The 19,024-nt window shown below is 40.1% G+C and overlaps 1 protein-coding gene across 2 annotated transcripts in view; it reads right to left on the bottom strand.

The window, feature by feature from the left end:
- Positions 1–19,024, bottom strand: part of ece2a (endothelin converting enzyme 2a) — a 115,865-nt gene that overhangs the window by 51,069 nt on the left and 45,772 nt on the right. For both annotated transcript variants that reach the window (XM_085387946.1, XM_085387947.1), the window contains exon 3: positions 17,745–18,028. In XM_085387946.1, the coding sequence (XP_085244072.1) occupies positions 17,745–18,028 (284 nt within the window). The remainder of the gene's footprint in view (positions 1–17,744; positions 18,029–19,024) is intronic.

Here is a 19,024-nt window from a genome sequence, read left to right as displayed (position 1 = left end):
TCCACCACCACCACGCAAAGTCCTACAGGAAATTATTTTTTACTGCAGAAATAGGACACCTGGATATCTGACAACATTTTATATTAGAAGCAGTAGGAACTAGACGATTAGCAAAAGCCAAGCTAAAAGTGCTGCATAGATAAGGCTGGACTTTGATGGAGTTTTATATCTCCACCTCAGGAAACGTGTGTATTTCTGGCAAAATGGTCGAACATCAAGTGTTCAAATCGATGCCCTCCCCCTCTTTCATCTAGTCTTTTAAGCAGCAACAGGCTGTTGCCTTCGCTGTCTGCTTTGGTGCATCAGCTAGAGAGTGAGGTGGTCGTTTTGGCCACTCGAAATGGAACCAGCTTAATGTTGTTTGGACTCTGAGCAGAGAGAAGCTGTGATCTGTGTGTCCGCCATGGGACTGGAATGCGAAAACAAACAGATCACAAGGCTGAGCCATCAACCCAAACTGGCTTTCAGTGGTCAGTAAAAGGTTCGAGCAGCAGACACGGGAAAAAAAGGAGACGAGAGAAAGCGACACAACCGATGGCAGGATTGATCTGCTGTGTGGAAGTGGGGTGGGGAGGAGGGGTTCACAGTTGGCTCGGTTCGATCAATCCAGAAACAAGTCAGATACACATACACAGATGCATGCTTCTGCAAACACGTAAATGAACACATGCCAACACATGCAAACACACGCCTTCTCTCACATCTCTCGCATATCAAATAGCCCAGATCCACACACACATTTGTTTTTTCAAGAAAACAAAATCCACATCGGTTGTCAGCCCTCTTAGGTCAGAAAAATGTTTTGTTATCATTTTGGACACGAGACACTTTTGATCTCCCAAATTTCTGCAATAAGTTTGAATAAAACTGTATAAACAAAGCATTTTGTTGATTTATTTACTTTTCTCTGTTTCTCTGAGTCTTTAATGTGATAAAAGCGTCTGTACTGACTGCACTGCCTTCTAACACACTGTGCTGGAAGAATAAAAGAGGCAGTTGGAATAAGAGGAAGAGCCCACCCTTACTGAAGAATCTTCCAGACACTGACTTGAGGAGCCTGAAGAGTTTACAGGACGCAGGAATGTAGTGAAGTAGTGCTGACAGGGGTGGACATAAACTCACATGTGGTGTACGTGAACAGTAAAGTACAGTATAACAGGCTCAGGAATGAAAAACAACTCTCACACTGGGAGATTATTGTACTCTACTAACCTTCATGGGCTGTTCTCCACTCCACTTTACTGTGGCCTACATTGATTTTTCACTCATCCATTTTAAATATGGATCCCACCTCCCTCGCCTTTTTACTCACTACTTGGTTATGCTTATCACAGATAAGCAAACAAATGCACAGTCCTAGCAGAAAGATGAAAAAAGACCAAATGAAAGCAGAGTTAAAAACAGTACCGTATTTTCACAACCATAAGGCGCACTTAAAAGTCTTAGATTTTCTTCAAAAAGTGCGGCGCGCCCTATAGCGCAGTGCGCCCTGTGTGTTGTAAGGAGGACGTAGTAGAGAACACCATGAGAACGCTAAAGGGTGAAGTGTGTGCGTTGACTTTATTGCACATACCTGTATAAAAGAACAGGTATGTGCGTTATGCAGGACATCGTTGTTTTAACAACCCTGAAAATGGCAAAGAGACACGCTTACGAAGCACAGTTTAAACTGAAGGCCATCAGCTACGCGGAGGAACATGGAAATCGAGCAGCGGCGAGAGAATTTAAGATTAATGAATCGATGGTTCGCAAGTGGAGGAAGCTGGAAAACAAGCTCCGGCAGGTCAAGAAGACGCAGCTGAGTTTCCGCGGACATAAGGCGATCATCGAGCAAAGAACGAGCGGGAGAAGCGTTTCGACGGTCACCATTCGGCTAAAAGCAGTTTCACTTTCACTTTTTATGAAACGGTGCCATTTTTCCCTCCGGACCAGGACTACGGTAGCGCAGCAACTTCCAGCGGATTATAAGGAAAAGCTGGCCATCTTCCGCTCCTACTGCAGCAAACACATCGGCAACAAACACATCCAGCGATGGATGACCGATGGAGACCACAGTTTAACCAAGAGTGGAAACCAGCGCCGGGCGAGTTACGCCACAATTTGCCAATGGATTGTAGATGCTTGGGCTAACATGTCTGCTGGCACTGTTGTTCGAGCTTTCGCAAAAGCCGGCATCATTTCCGAGGAGCCGCACGGCACGGAAAGTGACTCTGACGGTGAAGACAGTGAACCTGGCATGTTTGATGGAGATTTAGCGCAGCTGTTCAATTCAGACACAGAGGATGAGGACTTCGATGGGTTTGATTGATGATAAAAATGTGAGTACCAAACTTTGTTTTGCTCCTGCTTTATTTTTAAATACGCACACTTGTATGCTTGTGTGTTGTTGATGATGACGATTACTGGTAATAAAAATGTGAGTAAGGTACCGAACTCAGGTTTGCTCCCGCTTTATTTTTAAATACGCATACGGTACTTGTATGCGCCCTATGATCCAGTGCGCCTTATGTGTGTGTTAAATACAGTAATGGCACACATAACTGAGACTGCGCCTTTTAGCACAGTGCGTCTTATGGTCGTGAAAATACGGTAACTAAAATGTTTTTTTTCCAAGTGCATGTGATTGTCTTTCGGGTTTCTGACCACACATCTACCAAGACTCACTTTCTCATTATCCTGCTCTGACTCTTTCCTGTCCCTTGTCCCCAGTCTTCCTCTTCGCTCTCTCCTATATTCGCTTATTCCAATTAATGATCTTCATCCTTTAGGCATCCGTTGTTTCCATAGAAACATGCTCTGTAGTCGATACTGGTTGTCTAGGCAACAGTGAGCTGGGCAGGACATTCTGTGTGTGTGTGTGTGTGTGTGTGTGTGTGTGTGTGTGTGTGTGTGTGTGTGTGTGTGTGTGTAACAGCAGCTGCACATGTTGCATGTTTACGTGATTTGGGCTTGTTCCTCACTGTGGTTCAGATGTTTTGTGTTTAGCATTTTCTATCAGGTTTTACTGACTTTATTAGAGTGTTTAAAACATTTTTGATTACACATCCTCAATATATTTGCTGCCATTAATGAGATGTTTGACCAAACTGTCACAGCCATTTCACGGACGCTGAGCTTTAGTTCTGTCACAACATGTTGTTGTTCAATACTCTTTAAATTTTAACGCCCTCAAAACTGTTCACATATTACGTAAAATACCTTCATATTACAAGATCTCTCTTCTTACACAGAGACACACACTTCTAAAGATTAGAATATCTACCAAACAGAGTCAATTGTATATGCAGTGTTTGTATGTATGGTGCATTAATGTATGACATGTTAGCATTAAAATAGTGCTCATCACCTTTTCCGTTTGATGTTGTACAATTCTTGGTCAGCTTGACTATAAACCTTCGTAAAGCTCCGGTTATGCAGGCCAACCCTCTAGCACTAACACTAGCTGATTGTTTGTGCTTGATAGTTGATAGTTAATTGGTGACAAAGAGGTTTATGGTGCTGCAAAACAAAAAATCCTTGCAGTTGTTTTGGTTGCTAGCATTGTAATTGCTGTAGTCACCGGTAGTTTGCGTGGTAGATAGGGCTGCCACAAACGATTATTTTTATAGTCGACTAGTCACCGATTATTTTTGCGATTAGTCGACTAATCAGATCATGCATCTATTGAACGTAAAACGTACAGCTTATTGCACCAGCAGCATCTGCTCTTATATAACTATCATTAGCTTACAGCTTTAAGTGTTTAAGGCATGTGCTAACTAAAAATAAAGACAAGATGATAGTTTATCAAATTTAAATGAAATTTGCAGATTGTTTCGGTGGAGTTTAATAAACGCAGCCGTCTGCTCCTTGCTATCTAAAATATAACGGGACACAGGAGTATATTCTCGAATATCTCACACACAAAAACTATAACTTTAATCTCAGCCAAACCGATTTACTCAGGAACAAATAAAATACTGAAAAATGCCAAACAATAACATTTTTAAGTTATCTAATACAACTTATATATCATGTTTAACCTGAGTAGCGAAAGACGGCGGTGGGTTTGAAAACGATTTGCCGGGAGTCCGATGTTCTCACGGGCTCTAGTGACCTAGCCCCCGGCTAGCTATCGAGCTGGTGGGTAACAGACGTCTCAGAAAACGTCGGCGCACTTTTGAAAATATGTGGTGTCTTGATAAACTGAGCAGATATTTGAGGTTTACATATGGTTTAAATATGTTAAACGTTTATTTTGTGACCCAGAAAGAATAATAAGAGTAACATTAAAACTAACTAGCTGCCGCCATTGTTGGAAACTGAGCTGGGCCGCGATGGGTCGCACTATGAATTCTGGGACACAGCCTCTTCTTCTTCGGGGTTTAACGGCAGCTGGCATCCTTGTACATGCAGTGCTGCCATCTTCTGTTTCAGTCCATTATTACACTCTTAAATCCTACTACTTATTCCTGCGTCTTTTGGGATCTTACAAAGCTTCAAACGACGCGTCGACTATTAAATTAGTTGTCGACGATTTTGATAGTTGACGTAATCGTGACTAGTCGACTAATCATGGCAGCCCTATTTGCAAACACCTGCCAACTGCCCCCTGAATGGAAGGGAAGATGTGAAAGTGTAATGCACCTTTGCCTTCAGAGTAAAACTTGAACATATTGAAACATGTTGACTGCAGCGATACAACTTTTAATCTAAAGGTGAAAATTCTTCTTTTCCGGTTTGTTTTTCAGCTTAACTATCGCTCATCAAGTAGTTGGCAAATATTTGCAGACACGATGGCATCTTGCATGCAACCTGCGAGCAACTGGGGCAATCTGCATCCAAAAGAATCTGTCATAAAAGCAATCACAAGGATTTTTGGTGCAGCACCTATTTTGTGACTAATTTCACCTTGTGACAGCGAGCAACCACTCTACATATTTCCCTAGTGATTGGAGGTTGCCAGGGGGTCACCGACCAGCCTCTAGGCCTGTGTGTCCGAGGCCTTAGCAATATTGTTTCTATACTTTCAGCTCATCGTGTCTCAGTTATAGTTGTTTTTTATGCCTCTGTCATTAGTCATAGCAGGTACTCATAGCTCTTCTTTTGATTATGCTAACTTATCAGTTAGTTACCCTGTTTATTGCTTTTAGGTGACAGCTTTGTCAGCTGACAGTTTAACTGCTAATCGTTCTTTCAGAAAATAACTGTCAAGATTGTATTCAAGTTTAGTTAGCTACTATATTTTAAGAATATTAATATTGATGATTTTACTGTACTAGTTAGCTTATAATCTCTAGTGTTAGCCATACAATCGCTACAATACAATACAACAGCTTCTTCAACTGTAAAAAACAATTTAACGGCTCATCACGCTTTAAGCCAAGTATTTTACAAGTATTTTTACAACCCTTTGTTCATACCATGTCAGCACACCATTAAACAGGCTCCACATGGACAGGCATGGAAAACCTAAACCTGAAACAGTCTCATGAGTTTAGCCAAGTAAAAGAGAAGAAAGACTATATGTGCAAAAGGGAGCACAGGGATTGCACCTGGCTCCGGGGGTTTCCCAAGTCACAGCTGGTAAAAACCATAACGCTGGATTAACAAGAGCATCTGCAGATAGAAAGAGCGAGCACAAACCGCACAATGGGGACACGATTTGAGGTGAAATCAGGACAGAAAAAAAAGGACGTAATGAGTAAATATGTATATGTATATATATATGCTCCTAAATTAAGCAGACTGGTATTATAATGACTTGAAATCCCAGATCTTATTTAAAAAAAACACCAACATACACACACACATCTAATAAATGTAAATGACATACACTGATTATGGCAAAGAACCGATGTATTCTATACTGCGTTTATGTGATATTCTTGGTGAATTTCTGTGTGCATGGCAGGCCATCTGCTATTGTGAGTGGCCAGTGTATGTTGACCGAACACGTGCAACAAATCATCAAGAGCTGGTGAAAATCTCTAGAGAGCCAGGAGGCCCCGGCTCAGCGGTCCATCCCTTCACACATACCCACACACACACACACTGACACACACATGTGCATGCATATGTATGAAAATACATGCACACAGATATTCTGTTAATCTTTAGAGTGGCTCAAGCACACACAGAATGCAACTTAACATAAAAAATAAATAAATAAATAAATAAATAAATAAAAAGCACATCCATATGCATTCCCTGTCTTTGATCCCGTGCTCAAATCTCTACACATGCGCAAACAGAATTGCAATCACCCACGCTCCCACTCCCTCACGTGTGCTCCACTGCTCTACTTTCAGTCTGTTAGAACTGGAGAACAGAGGGCTCATTGGGCCAAAAGACTTGATCACACATGGAGGAGGGGCAAACGTTATAGGTGTGCATCAAGAACTTGGACAAAAATGAACACACAGTAACACACAGTCATGCAAAGAACACAGCGTCCACTTTCAGTGACGCAAAAACACACAAGCAGGCAAGCATGCACATGCACAAAGCTGCAGCTTGGGATGCACGGGCACTTCTGAAATGCATATACAAACACCACGCATGTGTGCACACGTGTAAAAAAGATGGCGGAGAAAGGGACTCATGAGGGTTGTGAGACAAACACAGACATACAAGCAGTGACTTACTTAATATATACTTTAACTATCAACATTAATCCATTTTTTTAAATATACTGAGTCATGGTGAGTCGTTGATCACCACAGCTTTGAATTTTACTTCCCAAACCTTTACAGACCTGCAGAGTCCAAAATAATTAGCATCAGGTGAGAGTGAGAGCTGAAAGGACAGAAGAGAGCGATATTATGTGAGGTGAAGATGCTGCATGAAGTGAAAAGCAGTTAAAAATTCTTAGAAGCCAAGCTCAAAATTCATTAACCCCCTCTGTAGTCATAACTTATTTAAAGGTGAACACACAGGAACGATAAACCTAAGTTTAGATTCACTGTAATTTCTTATTTGTTGTGAATAAACACTCAAGATACAAGCACAACAGAAATCACATATAAAAATGACTTTGTAGGACTGATATTTACATTTATGCTAAAATCTGAGTTTCCAAAGTCAGTTCATGCACTTCATTCTGGTCTGTTTTTAAGCTTTGCCTTTCACACAAATACAGGAGGGTATACACAAAGTGTGAAAGAGACAAAGAGTAAAGTGGATTGGTGTAATCCACTTTACTCTGGCACAAAAGGTTCAAACTGAAATGAAAACATGTCGACATCGAAACACATGCACTGAAAGACGCACGCACACAATGAGCATTCAGCATTATTTATGCACATAAAACTGAGGAATAAAGCTCCTGTGTGTCTGTGTGTGTTGTATGTGCGCTCTAACACGAATGTTCCTTTGGGGTTGTTTTCCCGGCAGCCGTCCAAGCTTCCTGGTAATGGAGCTGGGGAGAACTGTCCACAGCGGGAGCCAGAAACAACCAATCAATGTCAATGAACATGTGTCTCTCTCTCTCTCTCTCTCTCTCTCTCTCTCTCTCTGCATTAAGCCAGCTTATGATGATGTCATGACAGCAGCCTGTCTGCCATAATGAGCACACAGCAAGGTTTTCCACCACATTAAACCAGTAGAAGAAAATTGTCTATTTGGCTAAAATATGCAGATTTTAGAAAGGAAAGTATGAAAGAAGCAACCTTAGGGTCCTCCTCAAACTCCTCAAACATCGGTTCCTACAAACTGGTGAGGTTCAGAGCAGAAATGAACACACATCATTGAAAGGAAAAGTTTACAAGATGGTAGCGAGACCTGCTATGATGTATGGTTTGGAGACGGCAGCACTGACACAAAGACGGGAGGCTGAGCTGGAGGGGACAAAGCTGAAGACGCTAAGATTTTCACTGAGGGTGACAAGAATGGACAAGATTAGAAATGAGAGGGACAGCTCAGGTTGAGTGGTTAGAAAGGAAGGTTGAGTTTGGACATGGGAGGAGCAGGGACAGTTGACTCAGGATGTTGACGATGGAGCTACCAAACAGGAGGAAAACAGGAAGACCTCAGAGGTTCATGGATTTAGTGACAGAAGAAACACAGAGGACTACTGTGTTATTAGCTGTGGCGACACCTAAAGGGAGCAGCCAGAGAAGATTTTAAAGTTAATTTTAACAAGCTTTCTACACTCCATGTGACTTGCTAAGCAAGCGTGCTCGCAGTAGCTGATAGCTTAGCACTCCAAATTTTCATCTAAATGTTGTCACTTTAATCTGGAACAAAGGATTGAGATGGGCACAGTACTAATCCTCGAGCTACCATTGGTTTGATCACAAAACCAATGGTAGCTCTACCATACATACAGTCCATGAGGATAAGTATATGCGTATTCTAAAAAAAATTTGCATGACTTACTACATTGTTTTGTAAATGAACATTAGGTTACTTAACTACTTTCTGGAGCCGCCTAAGTAAAGTTTAAACTAAATATCATGTAATAAAAATGAACTTTGGCCTACAGTCCTATACATTGACCTAACAAAAAGCACTCTGAAGATCACAAACCTCCCACATAGCAGCTCACTCTCTGTGCATTATTTCCTTTTAACTGAATATTAGTGGATATTGTAATCATTAATTTTTGTTCTTTGTTCTTTTTAAACTTACTTTATGAAGTTTGTAGTGCAGTAAAAATCAGATTGCAGATGTTTGATTTTTTTTTTTTAAGATAATCTTATCATCAAACATTTCCTGTAAATCAATTTATGTAATGAGGCTAATGGCAATTGTTTGCTTAGTAACTGTAATTTGATTACTATTTAACAGGTCATTTAGTTGTTTCCCATGTAGGTTCATGTTTCTTAGAACTCTCCTTCCCAGTGTACAGTGTGAACCATCAGTGCTGTCACACTGGCTAAGTGCAATGAAAAATGCAGGAATCTACTAGATTATGTAAGATTACCAAGAAGAAAAGGAGGCGTCTCCTGTCAGTTTAAGAGAGAGACTTGTAGACGGACTAAGGAGGATTAGAAACAAGCTGAAAAAAAGCAGATGAGAAGTGCTACACGTATTTATAAAATTATTAATTGCATACTAAAACAATTGGGTCTACAGATGTGAGATACACCACATCCGACTGTGTGAGATGAGCTGAATAAAGTTGTCATTAACTCTTGCCATACACCTACGCACCGCATAATGCAGCACAACAATGAAAAAGCTCTGACCATATCACTCACACTTCTTTGACTGATGGAAGAGACTGTGAAGATGCCGAGGCCAGAAAGAGCTAACAACAAATGCTCAGTTAAGACTTGTGTTGCGGTCTAGGTAATTATAACACAGTAAACCACCATACTGGATACTACATTTCTGAAATGACTGGAATTTTCCATAACACTTACTGTCATAAGCGAGGGCCCACACTAGTCTTTGAAGGACACATTTCTGTTATAACTGTTAACTTACATCTGTGACAGCTTCAATACCAGGCAGACTGAGCATGCAACACATGCACAGTATACATCGAAACATGTAGAATCGTTAGAATCGTTGTCCAAAATATATCCATTTGAAACATTTAGCATTCGTTTTTATTGTGCAAATGTTGTAATTTTTTTTAAAATGAAAGTATAAAGTACTCACTATGAAGGTGTATTAGGGCAGCATTAAGAATAAAATATATTATTGTTCATTTTGAGAATAAAGTCAAAATTTCAAAGTTTGTGGCGGAACAGCAACGTCCATGTTGGCCACTTTAAAGATGGCGAGTGAACATGGCGCCTTCCACAAACCGGTGCCTGCCCCTGCATATTCTTACGTTTATGAAAATACATCACTTTTTACACATTAATCAATGTATACTTATGAGGACAACCTTCTTTTTCCATTAAATTACCTAAAAAATTACTTATGATACCATTAACCCTTTAAGACCTACCATAGAACCAAGTCCGCCAGAGCTTATATTATATTTTTACATGCTGTAGTGCCATTTTTGGCAGCATTTCAAGTTGATATACATCAATACAACCAGTATAGCCCAAATTTTAATGTCTGCATTAAATGCATAGTAATTACATAAATTGCAAAAAAGTGCAATAAACTACAAAAAATTAGAAATTTTTTTTGTTTTTTTAACATATATTTCTAGTTAGAGAAATTTAAGAGGCTTATCCCTCAAACTGTAAATACAAAAAAGTTGCACAAAATAATTTCCCACCAAAGGAAATTTATTTTAAGTGTCTTCATAGTTTTATTTTTGAAATACACCAATTTTTATATACTGCAGGAAAAACAAAAATAAATATTATAATGCAAATTTGCAAAAAAAACAGCAGCATATACATCAAAATAAACTATTTCCAGCAGTGCAATTTGAGTCCTAAGCATCCCAGAAACGACACAGAAAGTCATAAAGTCAAACATAACTTTTAAAAACTCCAGTATAGGCTCATAAGGCCCTGATGGTAAAATGACGTCACTTCTGGTTTGGGCAGGACATGGCGGACATGCGATAGTTCGCGCTGATGGACGTAGGAAGTGTTACTAACAGCTGATCGGATCGGCAAAGCATGTTTCTGGAATATTATGTTTTTGTTGCTGCAAGTGCTTTTGCAGGAAACTGTGACTTAGGACAAGCTGATGGCATAAGATAAGTACAACTCCTCCGGTTTCATATGCAAAAACAATTATTGCGCTAGCTTATGTGGTTGCAGTGCTACCGGGATTTAAAAATAGTTATGCAAAACGGAGCGTGCCCGCTCCAACCGGCTATAAAGGGTTAAGTGTAAATGATTCATTTTGAACATATATAATTAGACATCAAATACAAACCTATCCATACTTAAGATGACTGGTTAAACCTGTAAACTGAAATCAACCACAAGCTAAAACACTTTGGTTAAATCTCTTGCACTATTGTGTGCAATTCTGTGCAGAATTAACAAACTCATGAATTACCAAATTTTCAGCTGCACTTGAGTAAACTTCTGGACATTGCATAATCTCCGCTTCAGTGCCTTGAGCAAACAAACTGCATTTAAGACAGCTACAAAACAGATGTCTTAAAGTAAACTTGCCTCACTGATTGAAACCAAGGACTAGTCTTTACCTCTTTAAACAGGACTAAAGGTTAGCAATTAAAAGTGTTAGTCTGAGATGATATCTAATGAAAGAGTCTCCATAGCAACAGCTAGAGTGATTCACAGAGCGTGTCAGCTTGTGAAATAAATTTCACACTTCAGTGAACTGCAGCTTCTACTGTGTTTGTGTGTCACCATGATGGCAATAAAAATAAAACTCTATTGTTATTACGTGTATTGTGTCATGGCTTTATATACAGTACGTGTGTCCTACATCGGATAACTGTGTGGGAAAGTGTTGCTGACTGGGATTTCTGGTGGAACTGATTTCACAGATTTCTCCAAGGCTTAAGGCTTCTTATGCATCGTTATTTTCAATTTCACATAAAATAATTAATATTGCATGAAAAGGGCGGGTTTCAGCTTTGATTTGAGAAATTGTTTATTAATATACTAATATGCATTTTAAACTCATTTCTTTTGACATGCAGTGTTTCTTCTTTCACCTTTGACTATTCAGCTGCACAGAGAAAGAGTGATTCTCATGTCAACTAAATATTTTTGCATGTCATTTGCAGTAATGTAGTGTTTGTGCTGTTTTTTGTTACGGCCTTTGGATAATGGGCAGTTATTTTTGATAGGTTCTTTTTTTAACATCCAAACTAAACCTTGGCTTTTAATGTTCCCTTTACCTGAGGTATCTCAAACAGTGTTAAACTCCAAGATTATCTTTAATTGTGATCAGCTGACAATCCCAAATGGGCAGCATGGTGATACAGTGGTGAGCAATACAGTTCTTAGCTTGGACCTTTTCGTTGGGGTTTCCTCCCATAGTCCACAGACAAGTGTGTGAGATTAACTTGACATTAGGTACTTATGTGACCATGAAAGGTTGACGGAGTCTCCACCTTAGCCTCATGACACACGGGCAGCCTGTCAGCTAAGATAAACTGCCTATAACCCGTTACTCTGGCTGGATGAGTCGTTAGGAACATTAATGGATGGATGGCCAATTTCTAACGTGAAGAGTTGATCTCTGATTTTGGTAAAAGAGTCAAATTCTACATGTACCAGTAGAAGAGTTATATATTTTAATGTTAAAATGTAACTGGACATTCAATTACAGAATATTAATGTATTTAATCTCTCTGCAAGGCTTTCAGGTATTTTTTGACCTTCAGGGATTCTTTTTGTTGCATAAAGCTTTTTGAAACCATTTTAATGTAACCTCCACTAATCTTCTAACAGGATATGCACTGACTTAAAAACACAAAAACAAAACATAAAAACTATTTGGGACAAATTTTCCATGAAAATCCAAAGGATGTGATCTTCATGCTCACCAACATGCACTTGCAGCTAAACCTCTTCTTTGTTTTCCTTTAACGCCAACAACAATGGGCCCACTATACTCACACTGCACTTCAAAACTGACATCAAATCCCCTGGTGCAAGCTACAGTACGCTTTCATGTTTTTGGCTTATAACGTCACACAGGGTGCTGTTGCTGCCCCCACAGCCAAGTCAATTACATGAGCGTACGATCATGTCAGTTTTTACTGCCATTTTAATGATAACTGCAGAGAAGTTCAGAGATTCAGAGATCATATAGACTGAAAAGACGAGGCTTTCTGGAAAGAACTTCGAAAGAAATATATGATAGTTTTGCTTCTGGTGATGTGGAAGTTTTATCTAAGTGGCGACATCTTTTATTTACGAGAATAGCGAGTACTCATCCCTGGTATGAACAGTACAGAGCTGTTGAGATGCCACTGTTTGCATGAAACAACCAATACAGCGAGTGTAATGGACCTCTAAGCAGAACTAAATAGCACTGCTTAGAAATTGAGTGCATTAATTACTAAAAATATGAAGTCATGCACATGCTTTAAACAGGACTTTCTCAGTGTCAACACTGAGTAAGAAGCAGAATTGGCTAACCAGCTATTTACTACGATGAGTAGCTAAAAATTTATCTAAGCTGGCCAGTGAGCTAACAGCGCCAAACTTACTCCTCTCACCCCTGACTGGTCACGGCAGATGGCCACTCCTCCCTGAGCCTCCTTCTCACTGAGTTTTCTTCCTGTTAAAAAGGAGTTTTTCCTTCCTACTGTCGCCAAAGCTCTTGCCCGAAGGAGGTCCCATTTTTATTTGTATTACTGTAGGGTCTTTAAATTACAATATAAAGCACAATGAGGCAACTTTTGCTGTGATTTTGTAGATAAAATGTAAATAAAACTGAATTTAATAACTCCGTGTCGCACAGTCTTGTGTCTGGCTTATCAATGTTTGGCCAGGGCTAGGTCTCACGCAAAGTGCAAGCACACACACGACGAGGCTGATGGCTGTCCATGACCAGTTTTCTGGATGTTACACAGAAACTATTGAAATAATTAACAAAATATGCACTTTGCCTCAACTTTTGTACACTCAGCCTTGTGTTTATACGATCTGTTCTCATACTGATGAGAAATAACAGTCCGCTGGTGTAAAGTGACATGATTCACCAATTTTCTCTGGTATATTTCTTTATTTTTTAACTCAACACGATTAATCTTTGGGAATCTCTTTCAAAGCAGGCTTTAGATTAAAGTGTTCTGCACTGTTCTTCCTCCCCTCCCCTCAGCTTCTCCCTCTCCTTTGCTACCTTCTTCTCATCCGTCTCACACTGGCGCACTGCTCATTAGCTTTCTGTCAGTCTTGGTTTCTGTCTCCCACTCCTTCTCTTTTTCTCCCTCTCTCAATTCCTTTCTCCTCTGCTGTCATCCACTCCCCCCACCCTCCCCACCACCAATTCTTCTTTTCTTCTGTGATTTCAACAAAAGTTTCTTCAGGGATCTCCTTCATTTTCATCACTCTCTCCTATGCTCACCATTTTCTCACCTTCCCTCTTTTCTTTCTCACCTTTCTTTCTCGCTCGCGTCTCCCTCCGTCTGTCCCCTTTTTCCGCTTTGTGAAAATGCTTTCTGTAAGAATTGAAAGTAGGCTCTGAAGCCGCCACCCACATTCCTGCTAAACACACGCTCACACCTAAACAAGAATCGTGACTGTCTGTGCCCATAAAAGCCAGAGTGAGACGGCAAACGTACACTAGTGCTGAAGACAAAAACACTGCTGTGTACTTGTGATCACAGAGAAGTTCATAAAGATACATGTAAACCAACATGAAGCAGAGGGATAGCCACGAGCATGAGGCAGCTGAGAAAAATTAAAGGAGAAAGGGTGCTTGGGAACTTGAGCTTCTTATTGAAATGGCTTTTAAACAGGCGTCTTCATGAGTTCAGCTTCACTCCTCTAGAAGGGAATTCAAATCCTCCCATCTGTCCACCAATCACACTCACTGATCCTTCTTTAATACTTCCTTCTGTTAGAGGAAAACACCCAAGTCACCGTCCCTACAAACTGGGCCCACAGACAGCACTGTCTATATCCTTGTTTACTTCACAAGTCAGGGTTGTCCTCGGTTAAGCTTTAAGCATTAAAAATTGGGATAACTTGAAAAAACTGACATTTAAATACTTCTAATCTAATAACATTTCTTCTTGGTGTATCATTTAAAGCACTTCACTCACTTGTTGCTGTAACTATTAGGATGGATGATTAGGAGAAAAACTTCAAGTTCAAATGAATTCATTTAAGCACATATTGTAACTCGGGCTGCAAGTAATCACATAACACAACATGGCAAAGCTCTCGAATGTTTGGCTACTTTTGGAGTTGTTGAATTGTTTTACAGTAGAGCATCACTGATGCAAACGGCACTGTACGACAAAGCTGAGATGAAACTGACATCACAGCCGCTTTTACAAGCCGCCATTACTGGATGCTGTGCACCTCTCGAGTTTTGTAAACCCGGTGTGCCGCGCCGTTGGAACAGAGTGGAAGACACGATTGTTCAACTGTGTTGGTTTCTACAGCTATTTTAATGATATGTCAGGGGAAAAAGCAATTTCTTTGCTTCTGGTTTTGACGCTTTCACCTTTTGTACCAGTGCAATGTGGAGGCATTGTCTGAGCAGCTGCAGCTGTCGTTCAGGAGGTATAACAGCGAGCATGAAGGGTTGTGGCTGTGTGATGAGGTCACCTGCGTCCATGTTGTCTCACTTGGTTTTTTAATATTCACACCTACAGACAGTAATATAGTTCATTCTGAGTCACTCTTGAGTTTACATTTAATCTTAGATATTTGATTTATGTCCAGTAAAATAATCATAGTTTACAAAACGTAAATCTACATGACTTTAATGTCGGTCAAAATAGTTATCGTTTATTGTTGCTTAATTCAAATCAGCAGCCTACGTATGACCCTGATATTAACTGCAAATATTAATGGTAATAGTCACCGGAAAAGCTTCATACTACTTTCATTTATAAATTGTTGATTTGTGTGTAATTTTAAGGTTTTGCACAAGAAAATGCAAATGTTTCAAAGCTGCATTAACATCACTTTTACTTAGTGCTCTCAAGCTGCTTCCATTAAAATGAGTCACACTCTGTGACCTTTTCCACTGTAACATTTACTGTAATTATAGGCTGTGTGTTAGACGTATGACTCTATACACCTGTCATTTTAACATAAATAATGAATTATACCTTACTTAGCCGTTCTTCAAATGCTCAGTAAGTACATCATGAGTAATTCTTCCCCATTCAGAAATCACAAGTTTCCTACTTCAGTTAATAGTGGAGCTCTCTTGTCTTAATATGCGAAGGTCAAGCACAGCAAATGACCAAAACATTGTCATTGTCACATTGACAGTTAGTGCTTAGGCGAGCAGCTGAAGGGCACTCAGCTTCTTGCCACTACGCTGATGGGCTGTGGAGTGGAAATGTAAAGTGCCACTAATTTCACTGTCAGAAAGTCATTTACAAATAAACCGTACTGCTGCTCGCCGTAAAACAGCTCTCAAACCATCATAGGTGTGTAGCGACACTAGTGGCCTGCAAAACAGGCAAAGGACAGCTCTGTAAAAACGGACAAATATACAGTTTAGACGTATTTACATTTGATTTTTTAACTTTGCCATGCATCAGCTACAAATGTCAACATTAATACTACTAATGATAATATTTTGACCTTAATTAACTTACAGAAAACATACATTGTTTCAAATTGATGATTTTTCTGAAACCATGATATTTCGAATGAATGAATGAATGAATGCTGCTTCCTTGTCACAATTGATTACCACTGTGGGTAGCTCCATGTGTCTGATTTGGCAGTTTTAAACCAGGATGCCCTTCCTGACTTAACCTCAAAAGGGATTTGCGTCTCTGGTTTGAATTGCACCCATCAATAACCCATCAGCAGTAAAAGGCTGATGGGTTATTGTTTACAACTGTAAATAAATCTGTAAATTATCTGAAAAATCTGAGTATGTTGATGGTTTTCATTTACAGATCCTTGTTTTGTTCCTGTTATCATGTTTTCTAAAGTTTGAAAAAAACCTGCTGTAACTGAAAGCAAATTACCACGTGATGGTTGGACTGTACCATAAACTAGTGCTGCAGTGGTGAGTGGTAGTGAGTTCTCAGTAGGGCTGCCACAAACGATTATTTTGCTAGTCGACTAGTCACCGATTATTTTTGCGATTAGTCGACTAATCAGATCATCATCCATTGGACGCAAAACTACAGCTTATTGCACCAGCAGCATCTGCTCTTATATAACTATCATTAGCTTACAGCTTTAAGTGTTTAAGGTCTGTGCTAACTAAAAATAAAGACAAGATGATAGTTTATTAAATTTTAATGAAATTTGTGGATTGTTTCGGTGAAGTTTAATAAACTCCTTGCTATCTAAAATATAACAGGACACTGGAGTATATTCTGGAGCATCTCACACTTCTGATAATCAGCTGTCTGCTTGATGTTTATTCAGCTGTGTAAAAACTATAACTTTAATCTCAGACAAACTGATTTACTCAGGAACAAATAAAATACTAAAAAAAAAAGCCAAACAACAACATTTTAAGTTATCTAAGTGACTCATATATATTTAACCTGAGTAGCGAAAGACGGCGGTGGGTTTGAAAACGATTTGCGGGGAGTCCGGTGTTCTCACGGCGCTAGTGAGCCTAGCCCCCGGCTCGCTAACGAGCTAGTGGGTAACAGACGTCTCCGAAAACGTCGGAGCGCTTTTGAAAATATGTGGTGTCCTGATAAACTGAGCAGATATTTGAGGTTTACACAGCTACATTCTCGCCTGAAAATATGTTAAACGTTTATTTTGTGACCCAGAAAGAATAATAAGAGTAACATTAAAACTAACCAGCTGCCGCCATTGTTGGAAACTGCGCTGGGCCGCGCTATGAATTCTGGGACACAGCTGCTTCTTCTTCTTCTTCGGGGTTTAACGGTAGCTGACATCCTTGTACATGCAATGCTGCCATCTTCTGTTTCAGTCCGTTATTACACTCTTAAATCCTGCCACTTATTCCTGCGTCTTTTGGGATCTTACAAAGCTTCAAACGACGCGTCGACTATTACATCAGTCGTCGACGATTTTGATAGTCGACGTAATCGTGACTAGTCGACAAATCGTGGCAGCCCTAGTTCTCAGTAGGCACCAGGTGGGAAAACAAATGTGCTTTCACAAAAACTCTCAGGTTCCCACAAACAGAAAGCAGAAACATTTTTGGTGAGTAATCCGACGTAACAAGAGAACCTCAACCCACAAAATATCGAACCTCTGGAAGGAAAAGTTTTTCAAAAATACCTCTGTGAGTGCTTGGTGAATGGAACAAGCAGTTTGAGATGAAACCTCCCAAGGCGTTTTCTCATTCACCATGATGGCATCCAGGGTGGCCTTCTCTAGTATGACATCAAAGGAGGAATCCGGGAAGGAGAGCTGACGCACGTCCATCTGATGCCATGTCATACCTGGGCAGTGACTGTACCTGGCGCTCATTGTCCTGATGCACACAGATGAATAATCTATGTTGGCAATAGTATGATAGCCAGCGCTGTACATGTCACCACTCATACTGCTGTTTCCGCAACCTGTGGAAGAGCAATAAAACAAAGTGAGCCAGTGCCAAGTGAAAAGTGCAAGACACATACAAGAGATGAAAGGTCAGGAGGGGAGAGATGATGGCACGGGGGAGAAGGGAACATAAAAGGATAAGTCTGAATCCGATGTTTCAAATGACCCATATATTTTTCAAGTTGCAGTTATACAATCACATGATCACTATAGCATGATGTAATTACATAAAGCCTTCCAGGGCACCGCACAAGAGACACACACAAAGTCTCTGTTTCATCAAACTTATTTAGTATGAAACCTCACACTTCAGGGCGGTCATGTAAATGTGCGTTCAGAGGGTGCAGCTTATGCTGAAGTGATGTCAGACTCATGAGATCATCGCCAGCTACAAGGTTTCAACTTTGTCACCAAGCACCACGTGCACGAAACCAGAGCATCCAAAGAAAGAGGACAAAAGAAATGTAAGGGTAACAAGATGAAAATAATCTGCTGAATGTAGATTCTCACCTTTTTGAATCATATGACTCAAATCATGCAGTCGGAGGAGGAGCAGTGGGTGGAGATGATAGGAAAGGAGGGAAAGAAAAGAGTAGGAGGAGGACTTGTGGGGGACATACACCATGTTGATGCACATGTTCTGTTTGCTGTAAAGCTGAAGATGTGTCAAGCATGATCATATTTTCTTGCACTTTTTAAAGCACGCATGAGCATGCATCTGTATTTAAGAGTTATCCGTCTGGGGAGGGAGGAAAGTGTGATAAAGTGCGGGGCTGTGATATCCAGCAGCATGTTGGCATCGACACCTCGGTTGCAAACGTGTGGCTGGCGCTTGTTATCACCTTACTGCTTCTACTAATTACCAGCCTGAAAAAACCCCATGTGTGTCTGAGTGTGTGTGCAAGTGTCTGCAGCCTCACACTAAAAACACATTTGCCATTTATTTCGGTGTGTATGTGTGCAGTACATGTGCAGATGTTGTATATTTGTAGCTGGAATTCATTTTCACACAC

Source organism: Rhamphochromis longiceps, linkage group LG18 (assembly GCF_057381845.1).
Source record: "Rhamphochromis longiceps isolate RC_006_pf linkage group LG18, R_longiceps_female_GT1.1, whole genome shotgun sequence".
In the NCBI taxonomy this organism is placed as follows: domain Eukaryota; kingdom Metazoa; phylum Chordata; class Actinopteri; order Cichliformes; family Cichlidae; genus Rhamphochromis; species Rhamphochromis longiceps.
This window is presented reverse-complemented; position numbering and strand designations above follow the sequence as displayed.